Genomic DNA, 25,261 nt, shown 5'->3' on the forward strand with positions numbered 1-25,261 from the left:
TTGAAAAGACCTTGATGCTGGGAAAGATTGAGAGCAGGAGAAGGGGACAACAGAGGATGAGATGGTTGGATGGCCTCATCGACTCAATGGACATGAGTTTGGGTAGGCTCTCGGAGTTGGTGATGGACAGGGAGGCCTGGTGCGCTGCGGTTCATGGGACACGACTGAGCGACTGAACTGAACTGTTGCAGATATTTCCTGATTCGGCCAGACTCCAGAGGGGATGTGTCAATTTCTTTCATTTGATGAGTATTTTTTTAGCATCTGCAGAACAACTCAGGAAATGTGTATCAGGTGCTGTTATCTAGGTACTTCATAGAAGACCTACAGCAGAGGATACGGGGGAGGGGTCTGTCCCAGAAGGTTCCCCAGAGGGTCCTGCTCGGTTACAGGCACAAGGTGGCCATTACCTAGTAGCCATCAAAACGTTTGTTCAGTATTGCTGACCAGCTGTCCTACCAACATCATTTGTAAAATGTTTCCTTATGCCATTATTTTTCTTTGCTTTTACTGTTGATACCTAAATATTCTGTAGCCTGTCCTAGCTATAAATCAACTGAGTGCTTCTACTTTGATCCCTTTTTCTCTCTATCCCTTCATCTTTGATGTTGGAGAAAACCACGTCCCAAAACATAATGGGTTCTACCAACATGTCATCTCTGGCACACTGAACTGAGTGCAAGAAGTGTGATTGAGAAGGAATGTTCCAAGTGTTCAGCACTCCTCCAAGGCTCCCCAAGGAGGGCTGGAACACCCCACTGCCTTGGCTGGTGAGCTGCCTGCCGATGCCATTCATGATCATGGCTGTGTGTGTGTAGCAAGCCCCAGGATTCGCTCTTTCACTCCCTCTAGTGGCCAAGGAGGATACATGCTGCTGTTGTCTTCATTTTACAGATGAGGAAACTGTCAGCTAATCGTTGAAAATCTCTCTCACTGACCTTAACCCTTCCACCCCAGGCAACCAGGGTGTCTCTGTGAGGGTTCCCCCGGACCTCCAGCCACACTGCCCTCTATTTGATGGGCACGAGGTGGCCAGACACTCAGAACCAGCCATGAAAGGTGGGCAGTGTTACATAGCTACAGGCTCTTGGCAGAGGTTGGGGGGAACGTTTTGTAAATGGCAAAGCCTTCCTTAAACATATGGTCTTGTTCAGTTATAATAACCCAATTTCCTGTTACACGTGATGCAGCTGAAGCTTGGGGTAGATGACTAAGTGGCCAGGGTCACATGGCGGGAAGTGACCAAAATCCTCACCTTCTGACTCCAGGGCTCCCTCTAAAGAAGCAAAGTCATGATCCCATGTCCTTCCGTGAGCTCACCATAGTCCCATTAACAGAGGATTCAAGTGGAAAAGGCAGTAAGTAATGTCGGAAGAGGCCTGTCCACATGCTGGGTGTCACCGTGATGAGCCTTCCTTCCAAGTCCTGAAGGGCAGCCCTCTGCCCTGAACTTCCTGCTGACTCAGTCTGAATTAGTGCTGTGGCCCAGACAAGCTGCTTCATTCTTTATCTCCTTTTCACTTGGCTAGTCTGAACCCATTATAGGAGTAAAGGAAATAGAAAGCATTAACTATTAAAATTTGCTTCAAAGAAAAGTTAAAAAAACATTTACAAAATATGTGTGGCCCCCACCAACCTGTGATTTTCATCAGGGTTAATAGGCTGCCCCCAAGAAAAGTTTGCTTTGGGCCCCATTGCTTCAGCTTTCCCCATCTGCAAAGTGGACACAAAACCATGATTCAGTCCCCTCTCCATTTTTAGTACCTGTTGAGGTTGAGGGGAATGGAGATCAGGTGTATCTTCAGCTGAAAAGACAAGCTTTGCAAAGGGTCTTCTCGTATTCCCCCATTTCTCTCCAGCCTGCCTGCAAAGTCCCCCCCTTCTCCAGAGACCCCAGGTCTGCAGCTCTTGCCTCTGGGAGTGAGGGGGCAGAGGAGTGGCATCAGCTAGGTTGCAGGCCTGGTACTTGATCTAAAGAGTGCTGCGTCATCGTCCTGTCTGTCTTTTCTCCCTAATAATGTGGAATAGGGGTGAGGGGAGGTGGGGTGGGTGAGAGTGCCCTGGCCCTAAACCAGAAACTCGTCTACTTGCCACCTATGCTTAAAGACACATAAAAGCATGTCACTAGAGGCGTTGAGTCAAACAGGAGCTAAGAGGCACTTAAGGGTGCTGTGATGATGTTACCTGTGCCTGTCTCTCTGTCTTAAAAAATACGCATGTGCAGAAGAGAATCCGGCAGTGAGGACCCAAGCTAGCAGGATTCCCCACCTTCACGCCCACCCCCCCCACACACCCCCGCAGTTGTTCAGCCCAGTTAGGAGAGCAGGTCAGTGGTAAAGGTGGATCATCCTTTCTTTTTACTTTTGTGAAGCAACAATCAAACTGAGCACATTTATTATACAATGTTACGTGTTCACCTACCAGCTAGTCCCAATCTCTACATCAAAACATTATTTTCAAAAAGTTAAGAACCCAACAATGCAAATATAAGACAAATACATGATGAAGATCTCTGAGCCCGTTAATGACCAATCCAGTAAACGAGCATTTGGAGCCACACAGTCTCTGTGAAATTCAGCTGAACCCCCAGGTTGCCTTTGCTGAGGCTGAAGTTAGTGTGACGATGAGGGTGACTGTTTTCTGGAAATTTCTTGTGGAATGAAGGAGGCTGGATATCCCAGTTTGTGTCCAGAGAGGACCAGCAGTGCCTCCAGGTCAGTAGGGTTTTTTCTGGGCCTCAGGATCGGGGCTCGGAGTTAACTGTAGCCATGGCTGAGGGCAAGACACATGTCTGATTTTGAGGTCCGAGGGTCTTGTTCTTGTTTGAGCAGGAAGGAAACTGAGGCACAGAGTGAGGCCAGAGCACATGGACAGCAGTAGCAGGCTGCGCGAATGCCGCAAGCTCGACAGGGCGACAGGTCTGATGTCGGGGTGAGTCTTTACAAACCCATACTGATGGCCACCCTCCCAGGGCATCTACATCCTTGGTGGGAAGGGGTCCTTGATCTTTTCTCTGCTGTGGACCCCTTCTCATCACGCTACCTTTAAATGCTTAAGGTAAAATGTCTAGGGTTTCGAAAGTGCTTTGCTTTGAGCAAAATCTCGGGAGTATTTGTCTAGGTGGTGGTTGTTTGGGTGCTAAGTCATGGACTGCAGCCCACCAGGCTCCTCTGTCCATGGGATTCTCCAGGCAAGCATACTGGAGTGGGTTGCTATTTCCTCCTCCAGGGAATCTTCCCGACCCAGGGATTGAAGTCGTGTCTCCTGCATTGCAGGCAGATTCTTTACGCTGAGCCATCAGGGAAGCCTATTTGTCTAAGTAGTCCTCGTTTAATTTGATCAGTTAAAAGTTACACAGAGACGTCTTTTCAATAGTATTGCCAAAGAAAAACTGCATGGACCCCAACCCCATCCCCAGATTCTATCCTCTGCCTTGGTCCACACCACCTTCCTGCTCCTCTGAATGACGCCCTACCCCAGTCATGCAACCCTCCACCGGCGGGAAAGCTGCCACAGCCCCCAGGACTGGAAGGCACCTTTGAGGTGTGGTCCGTGGGGTCAGAGTCTAGAGGACTTCACTAGCTGGCCTGGGTCTTCTTTAGGGGCTATAACAGAGGTGGACTGTGAGCTGCTCCAGTAATGATGTTTTGCCAGAGTCAGTGATGAGCCTAGCTCTAGAATCTGGGGAGTGGTTCCTCCAAGAGGTGACTGCGCCCAGCCTCCCGAAACTGCTTAATAACCACAGGAAATTTGTGATCTGTCCCTCAATTTTGCTAGTGATCTCCCTGAATAATGTTCGGGTGATCTCCTAACAGACCATGAATAGGGGTGGCGGGGTGTCACTCGGCTGTGCAAGCCTAGATGTGAGTGTGTGTGAGAATCAGCATCTCTGCGAACCCTGGGCTACACAGGTAAGTGAAGTGAGGATAATTCATACATTCTCATAAGCCTATTCCTCATTATCTTCCTCTTGAGTATTTTCTGGTGCATAGAGATAACTCGTTCTGTTCAGAAGCAAAACCTCCCTTAGCTACTGTGTTAAATCACATTTCACTCAAAGGCTTCCTTCCTCCAAGACTGCATTAGTTGCTGGTTTTTTAAAACTTTTGTTGGAATATAGTTGTTACAACGTCGTGTTAGTTTCCAGTGCACAGCGAAGTGATTCAGTTATACAGATTCTTCTCTCATATACATTATCACAGAATACTGAGTAGAGCTCCCTGTGCTCTGCAGTAGTCCCTGTAGATTATTTTAAATACAGTGGTGTGTATATTGTCGATCACAGCCTGATCACTTCCTCACACATTTCCCCTTATGGTTATAAGTATGATTTTGAGATCTGTGTGTTTCTGCTTTGTTTAAAAAAAAAAAAAAAGTGTCATGTTTTTAAAATTAGATTCCACTTATAAGTGATCCCTGGGTTGGGAAGATCCCCTGGAAAAGGAAAAGGCTACCCACTCCAGTATGCTGGCCTGGAGAATTCCACAAACTGTATAGTCCTGGAGAATTCCACGAACCGTATAGTCCTGGAGAATTCCACGAACCGTATAGTCCATGGGGTCACAAAGAATCAGACATGACTGAGTGACTTTCCCTGCTATCCCCATAGCAGGATAAGTGCTATCCTATGGTATTTGTCTTCCCCTTTCTTACTTGACTTAGTATGATCATCTCTGGGTCTGTCCATGTTGCTGCAAATGGCATTATTTCCTCCTTTTCTACAGAGTGAAGAGACTTCAGACCTGTGGTGACAGAGGCCTTAAAACCTCACAGGGAGACATCCTTGGAGCTCCATGGCCAGGAAGTGCGGGAGGAAACAGGACTTTCAAAGCAGAAAAAGTAGGTCTGCTGAGAACCAGAGCTGGCCAGCCAGGCCCCTGAGGTCTCAGTGCCAGTTTAGGTTTCAAACAACAACTTCCTTTCTTCCCTGAGAAAAATGGCTTGGGCATGCTTCCCCGGTGTGCGTTTTGTCTGACAAGAAACCCTTTTGTCCTCTGTCAGTAGAAACGCCAAGAATAAAGCCTGAGGGGCACTGCCGGGAGACAGGTGCTGGAGCCCCGACGCCCTCCCCTGGCACCTCTGCCCGGGGGTCTCAGCTGAGCCCACAGGGACTCTCCCCAGGGCCTGGGCAGGCAACAGGACAGGAGCCGTCAGGCACCCCATGGATGCCCCAGCTCCAGGAGAAAATGGAGATGGGGCTGTCTGGTTCATATATTAATAGGCGTTTGTCACACACCAGGTTAGGAAATAATCCTCCCATTGTCAGCCTGGCTTAATCCTGCCGTTGTCGATATGTCTTCTGGGACCTCGCGGGGAGGGGGCGCTTTCTTGGAAGAAATCCCTTTTCAGAGGGAGCGGCAGATGTACCTCTCTCACCGTGGGCCTGTCCCCGCCAGGAAGTCTGTGTGTCTCATGCACAGTGTTCAAGGCATTGAGGTAACCTGCTTTGTAACAAATGCAATCCTAGATTTCTTGAAGTCACCCCGTAGGTGGTTTTTGCAGAAGTAGAGGCTTCTACAAACTGGGTTTCTTTAAAGCAAGGGTTTTTTTTCCTGCATTTTGGTTGGTTCCTAAAATAGAAACAAACAGCATGATTCAGGAAAGGGCAAGAAGGCTTAGCCTGCTCTGAAGAAGGCCTATGGGATTGTCACCCAACGATTATCACCACCCCACCCCCGCCAAACACAGCCCTTCAGCCAAACCTAGCAACTGAGATGACCGCAGTGTCTCTCTCTCTCTTTTTGGCCATGCTGTGCAGCTCATGGGATCTTAATTCCCCAACCAGCAATTGAACCCAGGCTCCCGCAGCAGAAGTGTGGAGTCCTAACCACTGGACCACCAGGGAAGTCCTCACAATTTTTTTTTTTAATTAACCCTAAAGTGTTTTTGAATTCAGTGAAGAATGAGAAAAGCAGTGTCCTGAGAGCAAAGTCAAAAGCAGGTTTCTGTCAGTTGTATGAAGTCATCACAGTGAAAACCTTTTGAGTAAAGAAACCCAAGTACATTCTTCTATCCTTCTGACAGGACATGAGTGCTGAGGGCAACCCTAGAACCACCCAAGAGGCAGGAATGAGCCAACCTGGATTTGGCTTAAAAAGAACAGGAAACACACACACATCTAAGCACCCAATTCACACAGAGGTAGGAAAGGAGAAATGATAAACTCCCTCTGTGATGCTAAGTCTTTAGGGCAAAAGTGAATTTTTGACAGTGAATCAACACCTCAAAGAAGCTTCCTGCAGCCCGTGGCACGGAGCAGCCTCTTTCCAGACTCCGGGTGCTGCTTATTCTGCTCTTGGCCTTTATTTGCCTCCCACCTCTCCCCCAAGAAGGCTGTACTCAGCTACAGCAATCCATCCCGAGGAGGAGCTTCGCCTCTGAGAGATTAATCATGAGCGGGGATGTGTGATTGATCCTGCCACCCGCAAAGCAGGAGGACGCTGAGGCCGTCCTTTCTGAGTAAGCAAAGTTCAGAGCTGTTTGAGTTCCACTAGGTAAGCAGGACTCTCCAGACCCGAGCCAGTAGGCTGCCCTCTCAGCAGGAATTCTCGCCCTGGCCACGCACAGGTGTGCCTCAGTGGAGGCTACAGGGTCAGAACTGCTCATTTGTGCAAATAGCCTGACTCCATCAGATTTTAATCAGCGTGAAGTATGGCAAAAAGATCAGATTAAGATCTGTCCTATAAACTTAGGCTGTATGGGGTTTTTCCTAATCCCAGCTAGAGACTAGTATATCCTAATTTTTGCAGAAAAGGAATCTTGAGGTTTTTTTGTTTTGTTTTTTGTCATATCCTACCCCTCCCTCTAAAAAAAAACCTTAAGTACACAATTCATCCAAAAATTAAAGGGAAAGGGGAAACAGTTGCATTTGCTGTGGATGTAACTTGGAACAAATAAATGCTAAAGAGAGCTGGTAATTTGGGAGGACCCTTGACTCAGAGGCTCAGTAGAAGAAACAGCATCACATCACAGATGGATTAGGTAGCCTAGTGGTCCAGAGTGCTCACAGGCCTGGGCTCAAACCACAGCTCTGCAGCCACTTTTGAGCTGCAGCTTTTGGTAAGTTCATTGTCATTTCTGAGCCTCTATTTTCTTTTTATTTAAATAGTAGTTTAGTACTTGGGCATTTCTCCATTTCTTCAAAGTAGAAAATCAGTAAAACAGGACTCTCACCTCAACTAGAATTCAACGAGATGATGCCTGTGGAGGATCAAGCCCGGTAACAAGGACAGCATAAATCCTCAACTTACTGTATTGTTAGACTCGATCAGCAGGTCTAGCGGGACCCAGGAGAGGTAGGAGTGTGTTCAGTGGCTGAGTTGCCAAGGGAAGCATGTAGTAACAGCACTTCCTGGCAGCAGAATTCCCCTTTCACATCCGGGGCAGGAAGCTTGTCCTGATCTACTCGGTATCAGATGGGTTTAGTTCTCCACCCTCAAGGTTATCACGGAAATATCTAATGCTCATGTACATTCAGCTCTGTCTAAACACCGGGCAGTTTTAAACCTATGCACACACTCATTTACAGACCAGTCACACCCCTTAGGGCTCAGCCTAAAGGCTGATGCGCAGGCTAATGTAAAAGGGATGGTGGAGCTGAGGCTTTGGGATAAATTACGGTTTAACGGCAGTGAGCGTGGGTCATCTTCTGACCTTGTATTGGAAGCCAGACCCTGTGCTGCTTTCCCTACACGATTCTCACAACGTCTCCATGCAAGCTGAGGGGAGATGAGATGGTAGGCGGATGGAGAGGGAAGCCCGTTACCTCGCAGAAGACTCCATGACTCATCAGAGCCGTTACTTAAGGGGCGATGACTGTTCTTTCAGTGTGCCAGGCAGTTCTCACCTGCTCGTCACCTTGTCCTCCCCAAACCTCACAGCATCAGGATGGTAAGAGTCTCAAAGGTTGAGTACCTTGTACTGAGTCATATAACAACAGGCCAGAACTCAGTCCCTGGAAATCTAATCACATATCCTGTGCTTCTCCACCTAGAACCCCTCTGCCTGCCCACCAAAGCTGCCAGGGATAAATCGAAAGACTAGTGGTGGTGGGGAGACAGGAAAGGGCTTCTCACAGCCAGGTCTCAGTAACTCACCGGCAAGAGAGTGAGGTTTACGTTTAGGGTCTGAAGACTCTACAAGACAGGCTCACGCGGAATGTGACCATGCTTGGCCTGTGTGCTGCAGGGAGCTGCAGGGGAGTGTGGTGATGGATTTCGCCGTCTCTGCAAATACTCGCTTACCTTTACCATGTCTGCTCTGTGTGTGGCAGCACCGCCCTCAGTGATGAGTGTGTGTGAAGGCCCTGCACCCTCACAGCGATCCCATGCAGTAGGTTTTACCCATCCTGTGGAAGAAGAAAGGACTTGCCTGAGGTCACAGAGGTAGAAGTGGTCTGGCAGGGGTTGGAACTTGGGTGATCCTGGCTCCAGTGACATAGACTAGAAGTGCAGCGTGCTGTGGGGCCTGGAGTTGCTTCTCTTCCCTGTGGTAGGTGCGCGCCTGGCATGGGTGTTTGCAGGTAAGGATGCGCGTTTTGTAATAATTCACGTGAATGATCCCACTGGACACTGAAGTGGTGGCACCAGAGAGGAAGAGTATGATACCAACAGCCTCCGTTCAGTCATCTTCAAGGCCTTGGAAAAGGTGGATCTTTATCAGATTTTCCTGTTTGAACCCTTCCCACTTAGCATATTCAGCTGCCAGCTGGGTGAGGCTTCTGGAAAGAGTTTGGAGGCCCGCTGAGAGCCTTGACATCCTTGTCTGAAAGGCACTGGCATTGGCAGCTGTCCAAACACTGTGGTTGACTTTGAGACTATTTAATTGAAACCATATTTAAGGGGGAAAAAGAGTGAGAAGGAAGGGGTATGGGGTGCCAGAGCAGGAGAAAGATCTTGGCAAAAAACAAAACAAAACCCTTCTGTGCGCTGTTTGCACCATCGGATTGACCAGACAGGGCCACAAAGCTGATACAACAGGATTAGCAAAACTGCATTGTTGGCCGTGGGCGCGGCGTGACACGTGCTACAGCAAAGGCATTTGGCAGGATTAACCTGCCAGGGATAAAGATGTAGCAGACAAGGGGCTGAATTAATGGACTGGCATGACCGAGGCGGGGAAATCTATTTGCATGCGATATTAACTGTGCTAATAAACTCCAGGCTGGGTTGGGCAGCCCTGTGGGTCCTCTCAGAAACAGGATATTTTATTTTAAAGCCCACCTGGAGTCTCCCAACCAAGACCAGCTAACCCAGGCAGGCTTCCCAGGCTGCCTTTAGGCTCACGCTTGCTGTCATCCTAGAATAAACAAATGTACATTCTTACATACCCATGGCAGCATGGGCGCCCACGGACTGCAGAGTGATCCTTGTACCCCGGGCTTGAATGCCAAAGGGTCCTCCGTTCAGAGGGTGATTGTCTCTGAAAAACAATGAACGATCATTAAGTATAACACACGTGACAAAATACCTACTCGGAATGGTTGGTTGTGCCTGATGCGTGGATTTGCATCGTGTGGAAGTCAGGGCAAGAGCAGGGCGAGCAAGCAAGACAGGCCAAGGCATAAATTTTCAGAAGGTGCTCCTGGTCCCGGCCATACAAGGGCAGCATCAGCACCTGAGAGCAAGTGCCTCGTGCCTCTCATCCTGGTCCTGCTGAAAGCAGTGGTGGGAACGAGGAAGATACAGGCCTTCAAGATGCAGGCGCGCTTAGATACTCACACTGTCGCTAATGCATAGCTGAGTGTTGGGGGGCAGCGCCAGGAAGAGGCCAGGCAGGTGAGAGGAGAGGGGACCAAGAAAGACGGAATTACCCTCCAAGTTACTGCTGTGGGCAGCTGGGGACCTCTGCCAGCCTGGGTGGGACGAGAGAGCAGGAGTTTTTCCACCAGCTTCCAAGCATCACTGATGAGGGATGTTAACTCCTTGTACCCCACAGGCCCACCATGTTCCTGCCCAAGCGAGGCCACGCCAGCCGAGGGTACCCTGTGCAGAGGGCCAGTGGGGCCCCATACAGCCAGCACCTGCCACGTGAGTGAGATTTCATTTTCATCTGAAGATGCTCTCTATCAGACTCTCATCACCACACCAGGGTTCATATAAATCTCCATTTTTCACAGAGCCGTAGATTTAGAGCAGCAGTCCCCAAATCTGGATTATCAGAATCCCTGGGGGTAGGGGTGGATTCCTGGGCTTCACTTTCAAACCAACTGCAGCAGAAGCTGGGAAGTGGGGAGGGAGGGAGCCCTGAATCCCACCTCCCCATCCTGAGCCAGTCAGCCAGGTTGGGGGGATGTCAGCTGCTGGAGAAAATCTGCATTGACCCATGGACACCCTGGGAGCTGGTTGATGAGGAAACACACCCTATTTCTATTGCCATCATCTTTTTCCAGAAGGAAGGGGCAGGAAAATGGTTTGTTGATTTGAGACCTCTGATGTTATAAAGCTTAGATAAATGTCACATCCTTCCAATTGCCTTCGCCAAGTGATCATTACGTGACGTTAAACATACACACACACACTCACACACACCAGAATTAGCTAGCTTGACCTTGCCAAGCAAATAGTGAAGAGGAAGAAGTAATATAAACAAGCCAGAGTGGGAAATAAAGAGATAAAAAGCTTTGGTTAAAATGGGTGCAGAATTCTGGAACACCAGAAATGTTAACATGCTCATCAATGCCCCTGGCATGGCTGAGGCACTTCAGAGGCAACAGCAGGTAACCGGGCCCTGAGCAGAGAGGGAGGGGCATCTGTGATGCGCCAGCCCCCTGTTCTGGGGCACGTGGTGGCTGGGGTCCAGCCCAGGCCACCCAGCAGGTAGCCACCCATATACTCTGTTCTGCATCTGCATCTGCCCAGGAAAAGAGGGACTTTCTTGAGCTCACAAAAGGCTCCGTCCCCAGGAAAGGCCCGATTGTTTCCCTTGCAGAAGGCGCTGCGTGCTCTAGCTGAGTGTGTCAAGATCTGAAGGAAAGACGCTGCGTAGATGAGCAGACAAGAGGGAGGTGGGCGGGGCAGGGCCACCGGGACCTGTGTGCTTCTGCTGGACTTGTATTTTACTCTGGATGGACAGGGGGAGGGAAGGAGGGGACAAACAGGAGAATGACAGGCTCTGAGTCATCTTTTAGAAGCGTCACTCAGGCTGCAGTAGAGTGAACCACCGAGGGACGAGTTCGATGCGTGGAGCATTGTCCAGGTGGGAGGTGGGGCGCTGGCAGGGGTAGAGGGCTGGACTGGCCATGTAGGGTGGCTGTGGAGATGAGAAAATGTCCTTCAGTGGCAAGATGTTGGCCATCCTGATGGCTCAGAGCAGACACTAAGGACAAAGCTGTGTCTCTGCCTCTAAGATTGCGGGGACTTCCTCCACAGGAAGAGCGTGGCCGAGCTGCAGGTCCTGCTGTGTGGCACTGGGCTGCAGGGGACCCCACGATCAGGCTGAAGAGTGGACGACCCTGGAGCCCACGAGATGGGGGAGGGTGTTCAGAGCCACAGAGGCAGGCACACGGGGTGTACTGGGGGGACGCCAGCTCCACGAGGGAGGAGGGGCAGGTGCAGAAGTGAGGAGCCATGGGATCTGCGACTTGTGGGCGTGATGGGGGCCTTGGAGAGATTAATCCTGATCCAACTGGCCCTCTGGAGGAATCCCCATGGTGTCGCTGTGCATCAGGGCACGAGAGCCGAGAGGCAGGGAGGTGAGTGAGGAGGTCTGACAGTCAGCTGTTCATACAGAACAGCTGTGTGCACGTCCTGAGGACGCTGGGTGCCAGCTTTCTTTTTCCGTTTTCAAACGCTTAGAAAAGACGAGTTGGACCACGCAAGTCTTAGTTTGAATGATACATTCACTCAGCCAGTATTTATCAAGCATCCCCTACATGGCGAAGGCTTGGGACCCGAGAGGGAGGCTGGAATCGAGTGGCAACAGCTCGCCGCACACTGTGTGGTAAGAACCTTCAGGAAGAGGCCCAGAGGCCTGGAAAGCACGTGACAGCAGAGTTGGGTCTGGGCTGGGGGACGGTGTCCGGGAAGTCATGTTGGATTGGAAAGCCGAAAGAGAAGTTGGTGTTAAACTATGTGAAATAGAGAATGAGGCATTCCAGGAGGAGGAAGCAGCTTGGGTGGCATGTTTGAGAAGTCAGAACAGCAGATAAATGGATGGACCTAGAGTCTGTCATACAGAGTGAAGGAAGTCAAAGAGGGAAACAAGCATAGCATATTAACGCATATATATGGAATCCAGAAAAATGGTATAGACGAACCTATTTGCAGGGCAGGACAGAGACCCAGACGTAGAGAGCAGACATGTGGGCACGGGATGGGGAGGGCAGTGGACCAAGTTGGGAGAGGAGCGCTGACATATATGCGCCCCGACGTGTGAAACTGATCGCGAGGGGGCGCTGCTGTGTAACAGGGAGCACAGCTCCGTGCTCTGTGATGAGCGGAGGTGGGGCGGGCTGAGAGAGGGAGGAGACAGATGTGAACATAAAGCGGATTCACGTTGTTGTACCGCAGAAACTGACAGCATCATAAAGCAGTTATACATCAATAAAAAAATTTTAAACAGAATTCAAAATATAAACGAAGTCAACAGGGTGTAGACAGAGGGGGAGATGAAAGGCCGACTCTGCTGGCATTCTGCTTCTAACCCCTGGCTGCTCTCTGCTCCCTACGCACTCCAGAGGCAGCACGGAGGTCCGTCGGCTGGCACGGTGCGGTGGGGCAGCTGGTGTTGTGAATCAGGCCGTCGCCAATCAGAGAACGGCTACTTCACAACACCAGGGTCACACCCCACCCCAGGCAGCGCTCCCAGCTCCAGCCCCCATGCAGCCTCCACCTCGGCCGATGGCCATCGCTGGGGCACCGCCAAGCCCCCCAGAACCGCAGCAAGCGGCTTTCCGGTTGACACCTCACGCTGTGCAGACACCACCGCAAACACAGGAGCCCTGAGGCGGTTTCTCCCCAGGCGCAGACAGCTCCACTTGGAAGTGAAAGGCACTCCCACCAGCATTGGCTTCCTGCAGAGAAAATGGAGCCACCAGCTTCCCACGGTGAGAACGGGGTTATGACCTCGGGAGGGTTGAGCAGCACCGACCGGCCCATTCCTCCTGGTGCTAAGAACACAGCTGTGAGCCGGGCCAAGATTTTAATACGTGATGGTGACCGCTCTGACCTCGCAGAGTGGAGGGAAGGGAGGCCCTAGTGACAGGATGGTGGCTCTGGGGACAGTCCTGGGGAGAGGAGGGCCAAGGCCCACACAGACCGGGGACACATCTATCCTAGATGGTCCTGGGTGCCCTTGAGAACACATGCCCATGTCAGAACGTGTCCCCACGCGGGACGAGCCTTAAGAGGGCCCTTCCAGGCCATCGGTGTGTCACACACTCCCATCCTGGGTAATGTGATCAGTCAGCTGTGCTGACAGGTGGGCTTCCTTTCCCCAGGACCCCACAGCCAGGGACCTGGCAGCAGGCAGGGGGAGAGGGGTACTGACAGAGGCCTCCCGAGTTGGAGTGTGGTTATGTTTGAGTACCTAAGTGAAATCTTCTGTATGACACCGCTGTTTCTTAGAGCCAAGGAGGAGTTTAAAGCAGAGCAGCTGGTTGACTAGCATGCTTTCTGAAGCACTAAGCAAAAAGGAGGATGTCCACCTCTTTGGTTTTCTATGGGACAAAGCAAGATCCAGGGCTGGTGCGATGAACCCAGGCTTCCGTCTGTGTCACCTCAGTGCTTGCTGCTGTCCCCAAGGAAGCCACAGGGAGGGATAAAAACACATCCGGTGCAGAACGAGGTTACCCAGAGCCTGGGTTAATCACGGCCCTTGAAGCTTCTGTGAAGTTCTGTCCTTGACCCCCAAACCGCTCAGGCATCTCTGAAGCTTGTACTGTGTTATGCTTGGGGACAAGTATCTTTAGAGTGAAGAGCCCCAGTTTTTCCCAGAAAGGCCTCCCCCGCCTTTTTCTTGAAGCATATAAACAGCATGTCTCTAAGAATCTGTCTACTAACCTGTTCTCCTTCTACCACCAGTGTCCAAGTAGGCACCATTCAGGGTGTGGTCCATGGTGGTGGCATCAGCATGCTGGGAAGGTGGCCCCCACACGCCTGCTGCATCACAGTCCTGGGGCCTGGAGCCCAGCCTCAGCTCAGGGACTGGTGTTAACACGACCAGCTCCTGTTGGTCGCCCCACATCCTCTCCCGCTTCCATTCCAACCTCATGTCTTCTTGTTCCAGCCAGAATGGTCTTTTCCAAACACGTGCCTGTATCGTGGGAACCCCTCCACTCCCTGCCTTAAAACTGCTCAGGGAGTTGGCCTCACCTTAACAGCACTGGCCCCCCAAGTGGCCTTTCCCCCACCCCAACCACCTCTCCATTCATGCCCTTCCTCCCTCCAGCACCCCTGCCCCAAGACCCCTTTCCAGACCCTCACACCCTCAAGCTCCCTCCTGCCCAGGGCGTTTGCACAGCTTAGCCCTGTCTGAATACCCCCAGTATACTCCCCCGATTGGCAACTTCCTGTCCTCCAGATTTCAGCCAGCATTGACTCCCCAACCCAGGAGGCCACGTGAGACAGCTGATGTTCAGAGCAAGCTGAATTCTGCCCCTGCAGAACACTCGTCCCATTTTGTCATGATGCCTTCACGGGTGGGAATCTTTGCTGAATGTAATCCTCCCCGATGGCTGGATGCTTCCTGTGGGCAGGGACCCTCAACTGAGTTCAGTGTCTGGCACTGAGTAGTGACTCAGTAATGAATTTGTTCAGTCTGTGCTCTTGAGTGTCCTTCAAAGTCAAATGGCTCTCTTGCTCATTGGAGCTTTGGGTCCTTGTTTCCTTCCAGTGACGCTATAGTAATAGCAGCAAGCACTTAATAGAAACCGGGGCACACACTGCCCTGAGCCCTTTGCATCATCAGTTACCTCCAAGTGGCAGATTGTGTAGCCGCCTGTCAGGTAAGAAGTGAGGCCACTCCATCCCTACTGTTAGTAGTTGGCGCCACCCTGACCTACTACTCTGCTGCTGAGAAGCCACAGGGGACAGAGCTGGAACCCGCCTTCACTGTTGGTGGGAATGTAAATTGGTGAAGCCACTATGGAAAGCAGTATGGAGGTTCCTCCAAAAAAGCTAAAAATAGAGTTTCTCTATGATTCAGCAATCCCACTCCTGGGCGTATATCTAGCTGAAAAGATAACATGCACCCCAGTGTTCACTGCAGCACTGTTTACCAGAGCCAAGACATGGAAGCAGCCTCAATGTCCATCAACAATGAAAAAGCTGTGGTACGTACATACAATGGAGTATTACTCAGCCAAGGATGAAACAACGCCATTTGCAGCAACATGGATGGGCCTAGAGATGATCGTACTAAGTGAAGTCAGACAAAGACAAATGTGCTGTCGCTGGTATGTAGAATCTAAAATTGGACACAACGGAACCTATCTATGAAACAGACTCAGAGAGAGAACAGACTCGGGTTGCCAAGGGGGAGATGGTGGGAGAGGGGTGATGGAGTGGGAGTGTGGGGTTAGCAGATGCAAGCAAGTATATATAGAATGGATGAACAAGGTCTTACTGTACAGCACAGGGAACTCAATATCCCCTGATAAACCATTATGGAAAAGAATATGAAAAAGAACGTGTATTTATGTGTGTGCATATATATAACTGAGTCAGTCTGCTGCACAGCAGAAATTAACACAATATTGTAAATCACCTATACTTTAAAACAGGAGGACAAGGCTGGACATGAAGGTCCCCAGGGCTTGCTCCCAGGTACCCAGCAAAGCCCACTCCCTCCTCTCTGGTCTCTGAAACCCGGCAGACCAGGCAAGTCGTCTTCCTGTTTGTACGTTTCTAAAAGGTTAAATTCCAACCTTGTTTAAAGTACTTCATAATGAAACCTGATTAAAAACCTAATGAAATATAAAATAGGGTCAAGTCCAGAGAGAGAAAACTGCTTAAGAACCAGAGGAAGCTCTACTTAATTTTGTTGTTAAGCTGGTGAATTCATTCGAGGTTTGCACAGTTACCTTCAGAGGTCAGCGCTTCTGGGAACAGCAGGGTTTAGAAAGAAGTTTCCTGAGGAAGTATTTAATGTCAGATTGAGCCATGGTTCTCAAAGTGGGGTTTACCTTCAGAGGTCAGCAGCGCCTGGGAACTTGTTAGACACATACATCCTCTCCACGTCCCTACAGCCCTGCTGAATCAGAAACCCTGAGGGGAGACCCTGCAACCTAGGTGTTAATAAGCCCTCCAGGAGATTCTCAAGTGCCTCAAGTTTGAGAACCACTGAAATACGTAAAACGTAGGGGAAACCCTTTCGTTACCACATGTAAAAGGGGCAAGGTTGTGGAAAACCCACGCGGTCCATTCAAGGCAGTGTGAGAAGCCGAGGGCACTTACTGTGAGAAGTGGAATAGTTCTTGACATATCAGTTCACAAGGATGTCATAGTTATCAACGATTCCAGCCCTCCATGTGAGCTGGTGAGCCTGAGGAAACTCAGGATGTTAAAACTGTAGGATACTGGCCCCAGATAGATGAGGCACATATCAAAGGCATGCTTTCAGTGAGCCCAGACCTTGCATCTCCCCATACATAGAAAAGTGCTAAATTCCTTAACCTGGGGTATCTGGTTTTCTTTAAATAACAATCAGCTTTTGGCGTTTTTTTGCATAACTTCTATATAACCTGGCTTCCCCCACCGGCCACCTCAGTGCAGTTCTCTCAGTGTTACTTGAGATGCTGTCTCCTGTGCTTAAAGTCCTAAAAATTCCCACCAAATAAAACATAACTCTCAACTTTTAGGTTGTCAATATTTTTAAGTCCAGACTGATGAAGTGACCGGAGCAGATTCTTCTTCACCTGAACTCAGCCAGGTTTATATATGTACAGAATTTACAGGTACTTACTTAATAGGAAATTAAAGAAAATCTTGCCCTAAAAATGGGGGGGTGGGGGTGGGGACTCTTTTATTACATACAGTTAAATCAAGGTTAAAAAGCTGGCTTGATAAAAATATCTTTTCAAATTTTGACTTTAAACAAAGCCCTTCTAGTGGGGAGCTTGCATTTCTCTGTGTCTTGTCTTCTACCTGATTGTCCTAGGACATTCTATGCATGTCAGAGTGTGTGTTTTGCCCTCTGCTATACTATTTTTGAAAGTAAACTCTCCAGGCTTTACTTACATCCTCCCCTACTCTTGTGGAGAAGTCTCCTGCAGGTTTGAATCACTATTAATATATATTTTATTAATGGCCAAATGATGGATCCTTTTAAAATTGGAGAAACTAACAAATTGGTGGAATCTAGAGAGCTCCCATTATAAGTAGCTGTTTTATTGGTACTTATAAAAACAAACCAGAGGTGGAAAATATGTATTTAATGGTGAACCCAAGTACTTCAGTTTAAAACAAGAAACACTGGTTTGGGAAGCTCCGTTTGTGGTTTTTGCTTCCCCCTCCATGAGTCTTACAGATGGCATTAGAATAATTAATGTTAATAGGAAAAACACATAAGGAAGTCTGGATACTATTTCAGCAAGGTAGAAACTGTTACAGGAATTGTCTTCTCACTGATACATAACATATAGTTGGACAAATCAATCTTTTAGTATTATTTCACTGACAGACTTATTCTTTGAGGGAATTAAAAGCAACTGTCTTTATCGTGCAAGTCTCTACAAACCAGAATGTATTACCAAGTACAGGCCACAAAGACCTGAGTCTGAGCCTAATTAGCTCAATCGGTTAAGACCTGAAACCAAGGAGAAAAAAAAATGACAAAGTGGCAGCTTTAAAATTCAAACCACTGGGAATGCTCCCTCAGCCAGACTTCACAAGTAGTAAAGCTTTAGTCATCTGAGCAAGCAGTTCTATTCCAACTGTTCTTTATAAATTAGTAAGTTTATATTATAATACCAGATTCATAATTTTTTTTAAAGTGAATCTGTTACAGGATGGGGGACCCCTTCTGAGGCCCAGAACTGGGCTCTTGTCTAACACTCGGACAAATGAATTGTCCGAGGAGACGCGTGCTGACAAAGCAAGAGATTTTATTGGGAAAGGGCACCCGGGTGGAGAGCAGTCGGGTAAGGGAACCCAGAACTGCTCTGCAGTCTCGGGGTTTATGGTGATGGATTAGTTTCTGGGTTGTCTTTAGCTAATCATTCTAACTCAGAGCCCTTCCTGGTGGTGCATGGCTTGTTCAGCCAAGATGGATGCCAGAGAGGAGGATTCTGGGAGGTGGTCAGACATATGGTGTCTCCTTTTGACCTTTCCTGAACTCTTCTGGTTGGTGGTGGCTTATTAGTTCCGTGTTCCTTACCAGGCCCTCCTGTCGTAGAACAACTCATGTAAATGGTTACAGTGGTGCCTGGCCAGGGTGGGCAGTTTCAGTCTGTGTGCTTCTCCTAACAAATCCGTGAGATGTCTAGTTTTGCCTGTTTATGTCTGTGAACACATTATACATATGAGATATCTCTACTTGTGGATAATCTTATCAAAATTAAATTTTTAAAGAGTGCTTACAAATTAAAGAAACTGGCCAAAATGACCTCCAGGTTCACATGAACTAGGAAGTATTCAATGTTAAGTTGAAACCTAGTATTAAAATTTAGGTTTATTGATCTAGATAATATAGACACTTCTTTAGAGTCACCAGTATTAAGTACTTAGGGTTGAAAAGTGAAAGTTAGTTGCTCAATTGTGTCTGACTCTGCGATCCAATGGATTGTAGCCTGCCAGGCTCCTCTGCCCATGGAATTGAATTCTCTAGGCAAGAATACTGGAGTGGGTTGCCATTCCCTTCTCCAAGGGATGTTCCTGACCCAGGGATCAAACCCATGTCTCCTGTATTAGCAGGTGGTTTCTTTACCATCAAGGAAGCCTAGGTTTAACAGAAGTTAAATAAAACCCTATTCTATCTATTGCAAGGAAAATAACTTGATACTATGAGACTTGATCAGAGAAGGCAATGGCACCCCATTCCAGTACTCTTGCCTGGAAAATCCCATGGACAGAGGAGCCTGGTGAGCTGCAGTCCATGGGGTCGCTAATAGTCGGACACAACTGAGTGACTTCACTTTCACTTTTCACTTTCATGCATTGGACAAGGAAATGGCAACCCACTCCAGTGTTCTTGCCTGGAGAATTCCCAGGGATTGGGGAGCCTGGTGGGCTGCCGTCTGTGGGGTTGCACAGAGTCGGACACGACTGAAGTGACTTAGCAGTAGCAGTAGCATGAGACTTGATGAGCTTTTGGGTAAACTCTTTAAAAATATTTTAGAAATGCCTACTTAAAATGATCTTTACAGATATTGGTAACTTACAGTACTAAACCTGTGCTAATTTAAGTGATGGAAGTTTATTGACTAGCTAATTTCCAAAAAGAAATTAGATACTGAGTCATAAGTTACTAAATAGAAAAACTAAAGGTATTTAGAACTATTAATGAAAATATTTAGTGCTACCTGAAATGCTCTGTTAGAAAACAAATGTTTTTAGAAAGTATTACTGATATTTATGTTCACCAGTATACAAAATACTAATGTAAAAGACAGTTCATATTGCTTACGTCTTAGCTTTTACTAGAAATTAGGGTTTTGAAGCGTTGAGGATTCTAGTTGTAGTTCATATACACAATGGAATATTACTCAGCTATAAAAAGAATGCATTTGAGTCAGCTCTAATGAGGTGGAAGGACCTAGAGCCTACTATTACACAGAGTGAAATAAGTCAGAAGGAAATATAGTATATTAACACATATATATGGAAGCCAGAAAGATGGTGCTGATGAACCTGCCTACAGGGCAGCAGGGGCGATGCAGACACAGAGAACAGACTTTTGGGCACAGTTGAGAGACAAGGTAGGCCGATTTGAGAGAGCAGCATTGAAACATATACGTTACCAAATGTAAAGTAGACAGCCAGTGTGAATTTGCTATATGACACGGGAACTCAAGGCCAGTGCTCTGCGACCACCTCGAGGGGTGGGATGGGGAGGGGACATATGTATACCTATGGCTGATTGATATTGATGTACGGCAGAAACGATCACAATACTGTAATTTACCCTCCAATTAAAAATTTTCTAAATAGCTATTGAAAAACCCTAATCACTGACAGTTTACCATGTAGACACCTTATGTGATATTTCTAGATGGAAGCTACTAATTTGAATTACTCTAGAAAAATAATGCCTGTAGGCATTTTTAGTTTATACTATGGTGATATATCCATTTTTAACTAGAATCCCACAGTGCCTAATAGTCATGAATAAATTTATAGACTTGTTTTTCAAAACAAAGTTGAGGATTCTAATTTAAACATGTAATTAAAACTACTAGGAATACTATAGAAACATTTCAATATTGAGTAGGAAATAGAATGTGTTTTCAGTAAAGAAGGTATGAGGAATGGAATTATATTTTATTGAGGAAAATAAGTTGGTTGGTTTTATGTGGAAGAAAAAATATAAGGGACAGGCTGATACAGATACAAAAACTGAAGAACAATTGTGGAAAAGAAACCTGAGAAACTGAAGAAAAATTGTGGAAAAGAAACCTGAGAAACAAGTTTTATGCATGGTTAGGATTAACTAAATTTAGATTGAAGTTAACTAAGTAAATGGATCTTGTTAAGTAAACTAATGCAAGACTGGAATTTGATTTCTCTCTCTGTTAGAAGCGCTCCTCTTTGGTAACATACGGTGTGAGTTTCTGTGCCTGCAGGAGAGGTAAGAGATTCAGGTTCTATCCCTGTGGGAAGATCCCCTGGAGGGCATGGCAACCCACTCCAGTACTCTTGCCTGGAGAAAAATCCCATGGACAGAGGAGCCTGGCGGGCTACAGTCCGTGGGGTCGCAAAGAGTCGGACACAACTGAAGCAACTTAGTGCACACACAAGTGATTCATATTTGTTTTCCTGTTGTGTAAGTTTGGTTGCATTTTAAACCTCTTTGATATTTTTTATCAAACTCTTAACTAAAATTCTTTTAGCTTCCAGTTGACTCTGAGATACTTCAAAGGAACATCTCTGAATGATCTTGGAGAGGAATATTAAACTAAGTTTATTTGGTATGTTAAATTACTTCAGAAGTATTGTCAAGTAACTGAAGATGAACCTTAGGTTATAGTCCTAGAACCTAAGACTATAGGGTTATAGTCTTATAAGGTTATAACCTTAGGTTATAGCATGGATAAATGTCATTAATATATTCCAAAATTTATATGGAATCCCTGCCCTCTGATATGTCCTGATATAATGTTATTAATCATAATTCTAGTTATTATCCTAAAATGTTATATCACAAAAATATCCAAGTTTCCTGGTAATTGCATTGTACTTAAATCTTTAACCACAGTATTTTAAGCTTTGTCCTTTGTAGACAATAATTATTTTACACTGATGCTTTTACAAAATGAAGATTTTCAAGAAGACTCATAAAAAGAACTTTTTAAAACAAAAATTTCTGATAGCTTTAGATGCCACTGAACTAACTGGGTAACAAGTGACAAAACGAATGGAATATGTCTGATTCCTTCCTCCAGATGAACAGGAGTTGGTTACATAGGACTGAATGGTGAATAGGACTTTTAACTATGACTTTTGTCAACGGTACTAGCTGTATTATTTATATATCATGTCTATTTTGTGAGATTGTTGTCTTTTACAGTGCCCAGTGTACAACCAGGACTCCAACAAAACTGATGATGGCCACACATCTTGAGAGTCCCTTGGACTGCAAGGAGATCAGCCCTGGGATTTCTTTGGAAGGAATGATACTAAAGCTGAAACTCCAGTACTTTGACCACCTCATGCGAAGAGTTGACTCATTGGAAAAGACTCTGATGCTGGGAGGGATTGGGGGCAGGAGGAGAAGGGGACAACAGAGGATGAGATGGCTGGATGGCATCACTGACTCGATGGACGTAAGTCTGAGTGAACTCCGGGAGTCGGTGATGGACAGGGAGGCCTGGCGTGCTGCGATTCATGGGGTCGCAAAGAGTCGGACATGACTGAGCGACTGAACTGAACTGAAACATCTTGAGGAATTTGATCATATTTATGACTCTTATAACAGTGTGATTCTAGGTATGAGAATAGGCAACAAGGAAAAACATTTCCTGGATCTGACTAAGACAGAAGATCCAAAGAACCTTTCCTTATCAACAGGGCCTAATCTGGAACTTTGCACCTGGAGTGGCACAGGAACTTCGCCTGATCTGGGATGAGCCTCCCTGTGCCCTGGGATAATAATTGGTCATAAAATATCTCCCAGATATTGGTCAAATTCTGGTTCAAGAGAAGGATCTGAGAAATAGAATATTTCTGGCCATATCAGTAAACACGTCATCAGCGACTCCAGTCCTGCAACACGAGCCTGAGAAACTCAGGAAAGACAAGACCACCTGCCATCTAGCTGCCGGCCTGCAGCCACTCCCTACAGTGAGCCCTGAGGAAACTCAGAATGGGGAAACTGCATACTGGCCCCAGACAGGAGAGGTACATATCAAAGGAATGATTTCTCCTTGCCTCTTTCCATACAGAGCAAAGTGCTAAATTCCTGATCTTGAGATATCTGGTTTTCTTTAATTAACAATCATCTTGTTCTGACTACTTGCCCTTTGTTGAAAAATTCTGTGTAATGTAGCTCCCCCTCATCGCCTCCTTGGAGCAGTTCTCTCAGGATTACTTTAGAGGCTGTCTCCTGGGCTCGAAATCCTAAAAATTCCCGCCAAAGAAAACATAACTCTCAACTTTAAGGTTGTGAATATTTTTTTAAGTCCACACTGTAGTTGAATAATAATTTTTCTTAAACCTACTTTTTTGAATTTTTAAAGTAAATCTCCTGGTGTTCTACGCTGTGGAAACCTGACCCTTCCTTTCCTCACCTAAACAAACATCCCCAGAACATCCTTTTATCCCTCACAGCAGGGACACTGGAAGGTAAAAGTTTCCACCAATTTAAAGGTTTAGATGTTCATTTCTTAGTGACTGAATTATTAACAGAGTACAAGGCACATTTTCAGGGCTTTAGATGCCTTTCATCAGAGCTCACAACAAGCCCATTTATGAAGAGGAACCACAGGCAAGGAGAGGTTAAGAAACCTTCCCCCAGACCCACACGCAGACCTGCCTTTGATTGGCCACCTCTGTAATGAACACTTGGGGACCAGGAAAGTCAGCCATGCCAGCTCAGAGCACCCGGGGTCAGTCTGAGTAATCAGAAGCCCTTTAGGATTTGGCAGTTAACTTGGGGAAACTCTTGACTCTAAAACATAACACCATAAAGATGAACACTGGACAGTCATTTCACTTGAACTTGAAAAATTTTGTTATTTACCTTGAGGTGGGTTTCTTTTTTGATGATGGAGGGAGGGGAGATTTTCCTGGTTCACCTCACTTGGAGTCATGACTAGACGTTTACTTAGGTCCCACGGGTGGGGGTTTATGCATGCCTTGTGTAAGCCACAGCCAAGGACATTCAGCCCTTTGTTGAAAATGATACCCCGGGGTAGTGGCTTTTCCTCACTATATAGCTACACATATATTAATAGTAACGTATTCGCTGTGCTGCCACAAAGCAAGAACTCCCATGTATCGTATCTTACCTACAGCAGTGAGGCTGCAGGGAAAACTCTATACACAGATGTTGCTGAAATTTTAGGAAGAGTTCAGGACCTCACAGAGGTGAAGTGGAAGGTTTTCACCATAGTGATGGTTGATGGGTTTTTAAAGAGAAGAGAGGCAATAAACATTCATTCCCTCATTCACTCTGTCCCTTAAACTCAAAGAACCTCACAGAGGCCAAAGAGTTTGAAATTGCTATTTTAAAAGGCAAAGCAGTCCACCCCAAGGCTGTAACGGCACCGTTTACAAGTAGCGAGGACGCGAAACCACCTAAATGTCCATCAACAGAGGAAAGGAGAAAGAAGATGTGGTGCACACATACAATGGAAGATTCCTCAGCCATAAAAAGGAACAAATGCCATTTGTAGAAACATGGATAGACTGAAAGTTTGTCATACTGAGAGATGTGAGACAAATACGTATTATCACTTATATGTGGAATCTTTTTTTTTTTTTTTTTTTAAGGGGGGCTATAAATGAACTTACAAAACAGAAGTAGAGTCACGGATATAGAAAACAAACTTACGGTTACCAGGGGATAAGTGGAGGAGGGATAAATTGGGAGATTGGGACTGACATATACACCAAGTGAAGTCGCTCAGTTGTGTCCTACTCTTTGCGATCTCATGGACTGTAGCCTACCACGCTCCTCCATCCATGGGATTTTCCAGGCAAGAGTACCAGAGTGGGTTGCCATTTCCTTCTCCAGAGGATCTTCCCGACCCAGGGATTGAACCCGGGTCTCCTGCATTGTAGGCAGACGCTTTACTGTCTGAGCCACAAGGGAAGTCCTGACACACAAAAAATAGGTAATAAGAACCTATTGTAGAGCATAGGGAACTCTACTCAGTTCTCTGTAATGACCTATCTTGGAAAAGAATCTAAAGAGTGAATATATGTATGACTGATGTACTTTGCTGTACAGCAGAAACTAACACACTGTAAATCAACTATACTCCAATAAAGATTAATTCTTCTTAAGGCATAGCAGAAAAGAGTTTTGGTAGAAAAATGGATCAAAATAAGTAAGAGAGCCTAATTCTCTCCAGCTTCTGGTATACTGGGGCACTGCTTCTGATTTCTAATGGGTAGCACAGAGTCCAGAAGCAAGGAGAGCTAAGAAACGTGACAGCTGGGAGCTCCTTCAGGTCCGGGATGCTCTGCCATCTTAGCAGAGCAGGTGGGCGCCTCCTAGTGGCCCATCAGTCACATCTCAGGTGAATGAAATCGGGAGTTGGGGTGGGCACCGAGAGGAGCAGAGGGGCTGCCGTCATGGCTTCGGGGGGTGCCTGTGACTGTGGAAAGACCTCCACCTGGCCTTGTCCCATTGCAACTCCATTTTCCACTTGACGAAGCAGAGGCCCAGACAGGTCAAGTAACCGGGCTTAGGCCACACAGCATGGAGCTCAGTTTCCAGAGCCACAGGTCGCTATGCTCCAGAACCAACACAGTGACCCCACTCCCCTGCTGCTATTTCCTGCATCCCGGCCCTTGGACGGGGTCATCTCACTGAGGCTCGGAGCCTCTCTGGGGAGGGAAGCAGTGTCGTCATCCCCATCTCTTAGGTGAAGAACCAGCTCAGAAAGGTCGAGACACTTGCTCAAGGCCTCACGGCTGGTGAGGTATCAGGCCCCCAAATG

General features: G+C 47.2%; 1 protein-coding gene across 1 annotated transcript in view; it reads left to right on the forward strand.

Moving 5' to 3' along the window:
- LOC109576502 (uncharacterized) overlaps positions 1-24,602 on the forward strand; it is a 141,000-nt gene extending 116,398 nt beyond the window's left edge. The window contains exons 4-6 of the mRNA XM_070777269.1: positions 4,725-4,839; positions 9,937-16,894; positions 20,987-24,602. Of these exons, the coding sequence (XP_070633370.1) occupies positions 4,725-4,839; positions 9,937-10,032 (211 nt within the window). The 3' untranslated portion in view covers positions 10,033-16,894; positions 20,987-24,602. The remainder of the gene's footprint in view (positions 1-4,724; positions 4,840-9,936; positions 16,895-20,986) is intronic.
- The last annotated feature ends 659 nt before the right edge of the window (positions 24,603-25,261 follow it).

Source organism: Bos indicus, chromosome 22, assembly GCF_029378745.1.
Source record: "Bos indicus isolate NIAB-ARS_2022 breed Sahiwal x Tharparkar chromosome 22, NIAB-ARS_B.indTharparkar_mat_pri_1.0, whole genome shotgun sequence".
In the NCBI taxonomy this organism is placed as follows: domain Eukaryota; kingdom Metazoa; phylum Chordata; class Mammalia; order Artiodactyla; family Bovidae; genus Bos; species Bos indicus.